Genomic DNA, 12,158 nt, shown 5'->3' with positions numbered 1-12,158 from the left:
ATCAAGCCAATATCCAATAGCTTTTTCAATGTAGAGGAGATCATAAAGGACCTAGCAAGTGGAGAATACATTTAATGCATGATGATTACAAACCTACTATCACTTTCTTGAGAGAAGAAGCGATATCACACAACTTATAAATGGCATGCAAAGCAAAATCATCCAAGAACCCATCATCCCATAAGCCACCATCCATAACGCCACCCAAAGCCAACGTAACACGAAAAAAGACATGTGAGAGGACGCAATAATCCAAATTGCAACCCATTGCTTGAATCCATAATGGGTTAGTGCCTGGGCGTGCAAGAGATGCAATCAAATAAAACTTCCCTGAGATCGAAAAAAATTTCATGAGAAACATTGTTTGAGTCCACAATGAAAGCAAATATAATCCACGATGTTTTCAGGATTTTTTGATCCTTTTTAGTTTTTTTTTCATTAATAGTGAATTTATGAAACAATTTATCATAGATGTATAATTCATGTGTCAATGCATAAAAACTTAGGAAAATTACCCTTATTGTTGAATAAAAAATCACTTTTAATAGTTATTAGGAAATGCATATTAACGATAGCATCCATAATTATGTCTCATGATTATAAAGAATATGAGAAAAAAATGAATCTCTCTATAAATGCAATGAGAAAGCGATTGCATAACATATAGTACATAACTAAGATACTTCTTGTGCCGTGCTACAAATTAAATTAAAATTATTTAAAATATAAAAAACATATTCAAACCATTGAAGTTCTTTGGCATTATCATTAAACTCAATTTAGCGAGTCAAACATGAAATCTCCCAACCTAACTTTGTGTTTTTTTTTAAAAATCATATCTTATATAATAATATGAAAAAGCAGACACCTACAAAACCATTGATCAATCAAATATCGAATGTTTTGTAAATTGCAATAATTATTTTTTAAACAAAAATCCATTATTATCTTAAAAGAAAATTTAAAATAAAATATTTAAACAAATTCATAGTATTTTATATATGGTTAAGGAAAAAAATATTGATAAATATGATAAACTGATATAAAAATGAATTAAAAATCTTACAAAAACATGAATTCTATATTAATTAAATATTCATGAGTATTTTTGTTTTCATATCAGACACATATTAATGGAAAAAAAAAAATAAAGTTTAAATTCTTATAAAAACTTGTAATATGATTTGTGAGAGATCACAAAATTGAATAATAATTTTTTTATAGTGCATTTAAATCTAAATTCATAAAAAAAGGTCAAGCACGCAAACTGTCTAGGGAGTTGACATAATTAAATCCAGATGATTTGAAATGTCGATCTATCAACTGGGTGACCTGATCAATGTTTTTTTTTTTTTTTTTTTTTTTTTATTCTTGCTCAAAATAATTTTGTTTTTTTAAATGATTCAAAATAACATCATTTTAAAAAAAAAATTAAAAAAATACAATCAACCTACCAACTCAGATGAGTTTTTATTATTGTTATTAAAAATGGATTGAGTTTTAAACTAAAAAGATATTTACTTAATTAACCTATTTTTTAATAAATCAATTAACCTTATCAAACTCAAGTCCTGTCATCACCAAATAATTACAAATAAAAAACAAAATGAAGAAACGATTGACACGACAAGCTAGTTGCGCAAGCCATTTCCTAGGTCACATGATTTTTATATAAATACAAACGACAATCGTCCATGGCGATGATGTATTAAACGACGAGACATCCAATAAGACCCGGGGTCGTCTTCTCTTCAAAACCCTAACCAGCACCTACTCAGATAGAGAAATAGAGAGAGAGAGAGAGCTAGTTGAAGAAGACGGGAAGAATGCCAGGTCCCACAGTAGAAATGGAGCCAATAGAGCCACAATCAGTGAAGAAACTTAGCTTCAAATCTCTAAAACGAACCAGCGATCTTTTCTCTCCTACTCACGCTCAGCTCGCTCCTCCCGATCCTGAAAGGTTGCAATTTTCAAAACCCTAATTTTATGGATTTCTTTAAAAAAAATTAATTGTTGGTTTGTTTCTGCAGTAAAAAAATTCGAATGAACCACAAGGTTAGTTTAAAACCCCCCTCAGTTTATTTCGATACGGACCTAGTGATTATCTTTGCTTTATTGTTATAAACTTGTATCTGTGGCTGTGGATTTAGTGGAACTTGTTGTGTAGATCAATTTGGAGTATAAAGGAATCAAAAGCACAAGTGAAATCGCGCTGCAACAAGTTAATTCAGCCACAACGGAAGCTTCAGGGCCTTCTAATGTCCTAGCTCTTTCGGGTATTGATATGTACTTGATAGTGCATTAGTATGTTTATGCTAATAGCAGCACTATTTTTAGAATTAAATTGTGTTGTGCATAATTGCTGATTCATTAAGAGAAATAACGAATTTGGTTGGTTTGGATTTTTTTTTACTGACTTGGTTAGGACGTGCCTTGATTGTTTTTCAGGTTCAGGTGATTCTAGTGTTTCGCAAAAAAGTGGAGCTCAAAATGCATTGGTTGTTGGCCCATCTTTGCAACCAAAGGCACGGTGAGCTCTCTCTCTCTCTCTGCATTTATTTTTACCGCAAAGGTTAGCATGAACAACAATGGCCCTTTCAATATCTTATTTCTCTCTTCTGTCCAGCTGGATATATTCTGTGATACTTCGACCATTGAATTTCAATGCATTTTTTCACTAGCAAATGTGGTGATGTTTGGAATCATGTTTTGCTTGTAATCCCAGCCTTACTTGCCTTTGCATGTTCCCACTTCATGTCAAGAGGATAACCTGAGATATTGATCATGATCTATGTGGATACTGAATTTAATTATAATATGAATTCAGGAGTAATGGGTTATGTTATGGTCTATAGACTTCCCTTTGTTTCATTGGCATGGAAGTGAATTATCATTTCAACAAGGAATGTTTTGCTGTTGGCAAATAACTTTCAACCTCTTTTCAGGAGTGATGGTGGTGTTTCAGGAAAAAGCACTGCAGTGATCAATGCTTCTGGTTCATCTGAAAGGTTTATTTTCCTCCCTTTTTTGTCTTGTGTGACTAATAAATCAGATAAACTTCGCATATTTATATGTAACGCATGCCCACTGAATTGGATCAAACCAGAATTTATTGGTGTGTACCCTCACACTCCTTTTTTTTTTTATTTTTTTCAAATATCTATGGTGGTTGCTTCATTTTTTCTAAAAAACCAGGGCAATTGTTTTCCAATGTATGCAGTGTGATGCTCTTTATTTAACATGTTTGTAGTCCTGATTGGTATTGTCGCATATAACATTACTACTTGGTGTTCTGTTTGCTTCCTGTGTTATAGGAACTTCTCAACCTCTGCTATAATGGAAAGAATCCCAAGCAAATGGCCACGCCCTGTTTGGCGTCCTCCATGGAAGAACTACAGGGTAAAAATTCTATTCTTGTTAGGGAAGCTTTGTTGGCTGTGTTGGTATTTTGCTCAAATGTCACTTGCAACTAATAAATTATGTGTCTATTTTATTCCTTTTAAACAAAAATGGTTCCTGTAGAACATGTCCAGTCTCCATAGAAATTTGTTATTATGCAGCCTTTTCACCGCATATCTGCTTCTAATGCTTAGTATTTGTCTTTTTCCATGAAAATGTATGTTTTTAGATGTCCCATTTGGACAATTGTTCTATTGATCATCAATAGGTTACAGGGGGTCTTACTTTGACTGCATGTAGCTTGTGTTTAAAATGTTGGTTCTGTTTTAGTAGTTGAATGCAAACCCAAAGGTGTTATTCATTGCTCTTTGGCTGATTGTGCAGGTCATTAGTGGTCATTTGGGTTGGGTGAGATCTGTTGCATTTGATCCAAGTAATACATGGTTTTGTACTGGTTCTGCTGATCGAACAATCAAGGTATTAAGTTTTTAATGATATTCTTTCATCTATTGATCTTGATGACATGTACTGATACGCTTTTTTGAAGCCTGACTAGTTCATTACTAGGATTCACTTTCTCATCATTTTACTCTCTTTTGCATGTTCTGTAATCATGTCATTTCTCATTAAATTATGGGATCTGAGATACAAAGTCATTTATTTGGGTACCAAATTCCAGATCTTACTATTGACCCAGATTATCTACAATCTAATGGTTTTACAAATTTTAAATTTTAGAATAAGCACTTTTCATGTACTTTATTTATGATGTTGCTAAGATTTTTATTTTCTAGGAGTGCCAATTTAGAGTCGATCAATGAGTGTTTCCCTGCGTTATTTAGATTTTAGAGTGTAAACTAGATTGGATCTCTCCCCCCAACTTGTATGAACAACTTCTGATGGCTTTTTTTTTTCCTTCCTGTGTCTTGGTGCACTAGATATGGGATGTAGGAAGTGGAAGGTTAAAGCTCACACTAACTGGACACATCGAGCAAGTACGAGGTTAGTTGATGATAAATGATTGCTGTTTTCTTTTGGTTAATCATGCTGTCAACGGATTAAAATGATAGGACTGTCTCTTTGCAGGTCTTGCCGTTAGCCAAAGACATACCTACATGTTCTCTGCTGGTGATGATAAACAGGTTAAATGCTGGGACCTTGAACAGAATAAGGTGGGAACTTATACCTAATTAATGTATCCAAAGCTATAATGTGAGTGAATCTGCTTGTGAAACTGATGTTTTCTGTGTAGGCAATCCGGTCTTATCATGGCCATCTAAGTGGTGTCTACTGCTTGGCCCTTCATCCTACTATTGACCTTTTGCTTACTGGGGGGCGTGATTCTGTCTGCCGGGTATGGAATTTATTATGTAGTTTTCTTCCTGCAATAGAGAGTGCGCAGTATGTTTGGCTACCCACTTAGTCAAAATTTGTAATTCTCGCTGTTTTTTTACATAGAAAGGTAACAAGTCAAAATTATTCTCAGGTCTGGGATATTCGTACCAAGGTGCAAGTTTTTGCACTGTCTGGGCATGATAATACAGTGTGCTCAGTTTTTACTCGACCTACGGTATGTGATTTTCCTGTTTTTCTGATTTCATTTTTCTCTTGATTACCCTTGCTACCTCATGATTTTGAAATGAGATTGTTATTTGTGATAAGTGCAAGTTGACAGGGAAAAAAACTAAATACTGCTTTCATGGTTTAAGCTCCCTTTGTGTCTTTAACATCAGTGGTTAAATGTGATTCTTTCTGCTTCCAGGATCCACAAGTGGTTACTGGTTCCCATGATTCAACTATCAAGTTCTGGGATCTTAGATATGGTAAATTATATTTCTCTCGAGGATTCCCTTCTACCTGTTCATACTACAGATTTTTATAAGTTTAGCATAATGGTGTTTCTGGCGTGCAGGTAAGACTATGTTAACTCTTACACATCACAAGAAATCTGTTCGAGCCATGGCGCTGCATCCGACAGAGTAAGTGCCTACACATGCCACTGATTTTACTTGTTAAATGATGCGGTATATTGTGCTTTCATTTTTATATATGCTCTATGTTCTATGTTTTATTTTTTCTTTTGGGTGCTGCAGGCACTGCTTTGCATCTGCATCAGCTGACAACATTAAGAAATTCAATCTTCCGAAAGGAGAATTTTTACACAACATGCTGTAAGTTCTCAAACACAAATATCTAGTTGCTTAAATTCTGCAGTTCTCACGCTCCTGTGTATGTGCATGGATTTCATATTTTATGTCAGTCCTGTGTATTGTGATGACTGAGATTCTGTTAGATGACTCTAATTGCTTAAGATTGTCTTAAGCTTGATGAAATGAATTATGAAATATCATGGGCAAAAGAAAATCTACTGCCCTCATAATATCCATCTTTATTGTTCTTTATTTGGGTGAACAAGATATGGTTTTGAAATGTTTATCCCATGTATTTTCATAGCTCCTATGTGTTTTGACCTCTTTGGTTGTTAGCATCCTCCGTGGCAAGGTTGGTAACCTAGGTTGTTAATACCGCAGAAATGGGGATGTAGGAATATCTGCTTGATCCATGGAAAGGGGGTTTCCTTAAACGTTTGAAAGAATCCTTTAATTTTTGAGACTGCATAGAGCTGCTCTGAAAACTAGTTCGAAAACAAGGGCACTGCCTAATTCTGATTGGTTATTAAGAAATCATTTGATTTCTTCATTGCGTGCATCTGGCATCTTTATAATGATGTTCTACCAACACAACATGTCTAATAGTGTGATATTTTAATTTTTGGAGCAGTTCTCAGCAGAAAACCATCATTAATGCAATGGCTGTCAACGAAGATGGTGTAATGGCTACAGGAGGTATGCATTAGTGTACATTTTAATTAGTGATAGGATGGGGTTTTTTGTCAGAAATCATGATGTCCTCCGACAGACAACTATGTATTATTCCCAAAATTTGGTTTGCTTCTCTCCCATAGATTGATTTGAGGACCATCTACTCTCCCTCACTTGTTGGAAGTTGGAGATATTCACAAGTTTTTTACATGTTTGTCCTTTACATTGTTTTAGGTGACAATGGGAGTTTATGGTTCTGGGATTGGAAGAGTGGTCATAATTTCCAGCAAGCCCAGACAATTGTACAGCCTGGTACTGTCTCCCCTCTACTTTTTTCCGTTAGATTTAGTTGTGTGTGGAATGGAAAAGAGGTTTATGCTGAAAGCTATTTTTCTCCAGGCTCATTGGATAGTGAAGCTGGTATATATGCTGTCTGCTATGACGTAAGTGGTTCAAGGCTTGTTACATGTGAGGCTGACAAGACGATAAAAATGTGGAAAGAGGATGAAGATGCCACCCCAGAAACTCATCCCCTCAACTACAAGCCACCAAAAGATATCCGGCGGTTCTAATGACTGCTTGCTCCTTTTCTATTTGGGTGGCCATGTATCATACTCGTTTGCAACATTTTTGACAAAATGGAGAACATGTTTTGAGCTTTTGTAGCGTACAACTATATTTGCGGTTGCATGTTGTATCAGAATGAGCATGGGAACAGAAATAACTCCTCATCGTCGAAGTTGCCTTGAAAAGTTGTTAGAATGCAATTATTAGTTCTTATTCGGCTACTTGAATGCAGCACTCATGTAGCCCGGTTGTTTTGGATTCAACTTCGACACCGTTCGGCATGCCCAGTTAAATCAATTGAGCACTACTTTGGGTTCAAAAAAAAAAAAAAAAGAGAGGAAAAGAAGAGAAAAAAAGAAGGCTGTCACCAATTTTCTGTGTTCTGGGACATGGGATCTCTCGTTCCTTGCAGGGATAATTTGTCTTTCACAATCATCAAGTTTGCGTAACATTGAAAAGAGATTCACTCATTGCCAATTTTCTTGTTGCAGGTTAAGGTTAGATTAGATGATGTTACCGGAATTTGAACCGGGATGGTATCTCCATGAACAAAGATCTTGGTCACACTTGTACTTATTGGCCTGAGCTGGACTGGACTTGACAAGTCCACGAACAAGATTATGGTCATAAATGTATAATTAGAGTGTGCGTGGCAACATTGTTGTTGGGTTGTGTTTTTGTTAAATTCTGATTTTTTTTAATTTTAAATTATTATTATTTTTTAGTTGTTTTAAATTTTTTTGGTGTGTTATGTTAAAAAAAAATAATATTATTTTAATATATTTTAAATAAAAAAATATTTTAAAAAAATTATTATTATAATATCAAACACTCTGAATAACTATTTGATACAATACATGAGAATAACAATATTATAAGTGTTTTGGGTATAATTAGGGCTTGGCCCATAAATATATTTTTACTGAACTTATGATATTTTACAAATTATAAATCTAATTTATTCAATTATTTTTTTTACCTAGCATGCTAGATATATTGGGTTAGACTATTTGGTTTAAATTTATATTATTAATTTCATGAGTTTGTATTTAAAAAAAAAATATAAATTTGATTATAGGTGTCATGAAATCAAAGTAAAAAAACTGACTGGAATATATTTTTTCACGACTCACAAATATATTTTTTCATCAATCGGTTTGGTAAAAAATAAATAAACTGACTGGAATTTTGGGCCTGACCATACCCGACCAGATCCACAAGCCAAACTGTCCACTTCCAATAAAACCCCAACCCTAATTACTCTCCCTCTTCCCCTCCATTTCTGCAGCACTCCAAAACCCTAACTATCCCCTCCGGTGAATAACCTCTCTCTCCCATTTATTACTTGTGCTTTGATGAATTATTTACGTCTTCTGTTTACATGTGGCAGATAATCTATCAACGAAAATGAGCAAGGGAGCAGCAGCAGCAGGCGGGGCCAAGGGAAAGAAGAAAGGAGCAACGTTCACGATCGATTGTGCAAAGCCAGTGGAAGATAAAATCATGGACATTGCCTCACTGGAAAAGTTCCTCCAAGAGCGCATTAAAGTCGGCGGCAAACCCGGAGCTCTCGGTGATTCCGTTACTGTCACCCGTGACAAGTCCAAGATCACCGTCACCTGTGACTCTAGCTTCTCCAAACGGTAATAATGAGAAATAATAAATAATTAATTAATGGTATATATTTTTATTTATTTATTTATTTTTTTGTTATTATAGTTATTTGAAGTATTTGACAAAGAAGTACTTGAAGAAGCATAATGTGAGAGATTGGCTTAGGGTTATTTCATCGAATAAGGACCGGAATGCTTATGAGCTGAGATACTTTAACATTGCTGAGAACGAAGGCGAGGAGGAAGATTGAGAGTATTTATGAATTCTTCTGTTTTGTTTTTGTTTAGGATTTGTTTTCTTATATTTTGAAATGAGATTATTTGAAATTTTGGTGAACACCCCGTGTTGTTTTGCCTTTTGTGAATTTATGTTTGGTTACTACAGGCTTCGCTTTATTTGAGACCATATTCTAATTACTATTGAATTTAAGAATGTTTTGCCTTGATATTGTTTGTCTTGTATATTATTTATCTCTTTGTGCAGCTAGCAGTTGAGCCTGGATAATGCTTGTGTATGGTGCATACAGTCCACTTTTGTATTAAGGTTTATCAACAATGTATTACGAAGTTTTTGAACCTATGAGATCGATAGAGCTGAGGTTTTTAAGATTTACATGGTTATGATGGAGTGGTGATATTGTAGCTTATTTTGAGATTAACATTTCATTAACTGGTTTTTGATCCCTTGATCTTGACCTCAAAACCAAGAATTTCAAGACAAAAGTGGTTGCAGATTTGATTTTGATATTCTAGATTATATTTGGCATCGATGAATTTTTGTAAGACCTATGTGAATGCTGGGTGTTTTATTATTCTTCATCTTCTTGTCTAGTATCAGAGTTTACATTAAAAGATGTCCTGCTGAAATTTTGCAGGTACTGATTTATATGGTTGGTAAATACAAATCTCAGTTGGTTTTCATGATATCTGGTATTTCTACTGGATATCTATGGATTTCATCATCCCAAATATTTGCTATATCAGCTCCTTCATTGTAAATGCATTTCCATATGAACACCCCCTTTTCATCTTTCCTTTTGCTTCTATATAAACTAGCTCATACGAAATAGAAGAAGATGAAGTATTTCCAAATCTGTGAAGAGTCATCATAGAGGGCTCGACATCTTCTTTCAACAATGCTAGGTTTCTTTTGATTGCTTAAATGACAGCTTTTCGTCCTGTATGCATGCTGAAATGCTCAAAGGCTCTTAAAATCTGGAGTATATAAGCTTGTCCTGGTAGCAATTCTCATCTTCTGCAAAATCAATGAAACCACATACATTAGTTCTGAAAATGGCACACGACCATAGGTCCTATTGTGGCAATGTTTAGCTTCAATACATTTGCAGCCACATTCAGTAAAGACAATTGGTTAGCAACATGCATGGGTTCTTAACAGTATACCAATTATGACTTATCATTTCAGTGCTCACAATAAGCACCAGCAAGTTTTGGTGTACCCTCAACAAGTCTCTGGCGAGTCCAGCTGATGTGATTCCCGCACTGCATCCAATACCCAACAGGTTAAAACTCATGATATTGCTCCTCATTCTAAATTTATTTGTTATCATAGCTACAAGAGACGGGTAGGAGAAAATACGCTACTATTATTTGTTGAGGTCGCCTCATCTATGGAAAAGGAGAGTGTTTTTTGTTCTTATAGGTACACGAGCAAGAGAATGATGAATGCTGTTTTCCTCGCTGAACCCAGGTTCTTCTAGGATCTTGACTTGGCAAGCAACACTATCAGGATCAAAGTGCTTGTTAATATATACATAGTGAAGTCTAGTAAATAAATGGAAACTCTTCTTCTGTGAGAAAGATATGGGAATATCAAGGTTGCCGCTATTAGCATCATTAAGTGGTAGGATGCGAGGAGCTCTGTGAGTTCAAGAATGTTTTATATGATCATGGTCATCTATGAGTAGCAGCCATGTCTGATTTTGCTCGTGTCGAGTCTTGTTTTTGCGAGGCCTGGGAATTCTAAGTAATAGCGGGTTTGAATATGAAAGGTGGTGGTGTTTAGCTTGTGTTTGCTAGGGCAGGAAACAATACAATAAATTAAGAAAGCGCTTCACAGTGCTTGTTTCAAAGACGGAATTTTGACGCATGGATCAACCACCTCTTTCTCACACGCAGGGGCCTAAAGTCCCTGCTTTGTCAACTATTCATTTATTACTTACACTTTGAGCTTGCCCTTTGCAGGTGGGCATCATCGAAGGATTAGATTTGAATTATGAAAGAACATGTGCTTCATGAACTCTCACAATTCCAACACCATTTTGACGATCTCTTGCATTGGCCTGTGAAATTCAACACCTTTGATTCAGACCTGAATTTCAGCTACAAATCCTGACGCTATTTTATGATGTGGAAAACAAAATTAGGGTTTTTATACCTTTACAGATTTGTTTTGAAGTGAAAAAAGGAACATAGTTATTCAGACTACTGAAATTATGAAACCCAGCAAGGCCTCAATGGCATTGAGCCAGACATAGGAGAGATTTAAATGCAAGGGTCCCTGAACTCTTGATTATGTTTAAAACACTCCCCTTTTTGCCTCACTTTTTCTAGTTTCGATTGTATTTTCAATTCAAATCGTAATTCATATATATGAAAAGGGCTCTTTGTGCTATCATTTCTTTTCTTTTCAATTTTTATTGTATAATTCAAATTTTGCTAGAATGGACATGTGTTGTGATGTGTAGACTTATCGGTAATATTTAATATCGTTAACACATGAAGATAAAAATAAAAAACCTACAAAGATTAAAATTAGTGTAAAAACAGGTAGTATATTTTAAACACGCAAAACTACGAATACATAACTCAATTGAACAATTAAGAGTTGGAATACGTGAATTTGAGTCCCTTGTCCAAAAACATAAAAATATAGCAAGTGTAATTAGGAAAAGCAATAGATAACCAGGGTCGATGACAATTTAATCTGAATTCGAGGACGAGGAATATCGACTCGATCTAAATGGATGAATATTTTTGAAATTTGATAGATAATGCACAGGGAATGGATGTTGTCAGACTCGACCTCACAATCCACTCGAACCTAACCTATAATATATTTTTATATTATATAAATATTTCTAGAATATATAGATTTTTTTAATGTAATATGATATATACGTACCTTAATATTTATATCACACATAATTATTAACTATTTTATTTTTTATTGATTAATAAATAATAGTAGATAATATATAACTATTTGATACCTGAAACCCGATGAACAATGAGTAGGATATGGATATCAATAAATCCAACCCGCGGGTACCTAAATCCAAATAAAAAATAACTACCCGAACCTGAACGGGTACGCGTTTTTGATACGCGAACACGAATGCTATATTTTACAGCTATTTAGTACATAATTAGCTTGATATACATGTAATTTTCTCAAACTTTAATGTTATTTATTTATTTCAGGTCAGGTTCGGGTAGACCAATATTCATACTCTACTCGGACCTGACTTTTTGCATTTGAATTTTACTCGAAACTTGATCGAGTCTAAAAATTTTAATCATATCATTGCCAAAAATTTTCTATTTTAGTCGATTCGAGTTAGTATCCATAGGTAAAACTGTCATCGTAAGTATAATCCAAATACCATATTCTTTGGCAATGATATGATTTGCTATTAGTTCTAACATGACAACTAACAAAACCATCACACCCAACAAAAAAAGCTATGAAATCCTGTTAAAAAATTATCTCAACTCAATAACTTAAGTTGTTATG

The 12,158-nt window shown here is 34.5% G+C and overlaps 2 protein-coding genes across 2 annotated transcripts; both read left to right on the top strand.

Moving 5' to 3' along the window:
* The first annotated feature begins 1,707 nt into the window (after positions 1-1,707).
* Positions 1,708-7,009, top strand: LOC118036961 (protein pleiotropic regulatory locus 1-like). Its single transcript, XM_035042831.1, has 17 exons — positions 1,708-1,960; positions 2,031-2,055; positions 2,168-2,276; positions 2,449-2,530; positions 2,946-3,008; positions 3,315-3,399; positions 3,784-3,876; positions 4,338-4,401; positions 4,486-4,571; positions 4,652-4,753; positions 4,886-4,969; positions 5,162-5,222; positions 5,312-5,378; positions 5,493-5,570; positions 6,181-6,245; positions 6,456-6,533; positions 6,621-7,009. Exons 1-17 carry the CDS (start codon positions 1,827-1,829, stop codon positions 6,791-6,793), a joined length of 1,449 nt encoding a protein of 482 aa, XP_034898722.1. The 5' UTR covers positions 1,708-1,826; the 3' UTR covers positions 6,794-7,009.
* A 939-nt stretch (positions 7,010-7,948) lies between these two features.
* Positions 7,949-8,847, top strand: LOC118036970 (large ribosomal subunit protein eL22z-like). The gene is made up of 3 exons (XM_035042840.2): positions 7,949-8,104; positions 8,179-8,431; positions 8,508-8,847. Exons 2-3 carry the CDS (start codon positions 8,196-8,198, stop codon positions 8,650-8,652), a joined length of 381 nt encoding a protein of 126 aa, XP_034898731.1. The 5' UTR covers positions 7,949-8,104; positions 8,179-8,195; the 3' UTR covers positions 8,653-8,847.
* The last annotated feature ends 3,311 nt before the right edge of the window (positions 8,848-12,158 follow it).

The sequence above is a fragment of the Populus alba genome, chromosome 10 (genome assembly GCF_005239225.2).
Source record: "Populus alba chromosome 10, ASM523922v2, whole genome shotgun sequence".
Lineage (NCBI taxonomy): Eukaryota > Viridiplantae > Streptophyta > Magnoliopsida > Malpighiales > Salicaceae > Populus > Populus alba.
This window is presented reverse-complemented; position numbering and strand designations above follow the sequence as displayed.

What these genes read in the sequence shown, in the direction of transcription:
- LOC118036961 (XM_035042831.1), top strand. Translation starts at nt 1,827, where the DNA reads ATGCCAGGTCCCACAGTAGAAATGGAGCCAATAGAGCCACAATCAGTG. An exon ending in AAATTCGAATGAACCACAAG is followed by an intron (nt 2,056 to 2,167) that starts GTTAGTTTAAAA and finishes CTTGTTGTGTAG; the next exon opens with ATCAATTTGGAGTATAAAGG. An exon ending in CTGCTGATCGAACAATCAAG is followed by an intron (nt 3,877 to 4,337) that starts GTATTAAGTTTT and finishes TTGGTGCACTAG; the next exon opens with ATATGGGATGTAGGAAGTGG.
- LOC118036970 (XM_035042840.2), top strand. Translation starts at nt 8,196, where the DNA reads ATGAGCAAGGGAGCAGCAGCAGCAGGCGGGGCCAAGGGAAAGAAGAAA. An exon ending in GACTCTAGCTTCTCCAAACG is followed by an intron (nt 8,432 to 8,507) that starts GTAATAATGAGA and finishes TTGTTATTATAG; the next exon opens with TTATTTGAAGTATTTGACAA.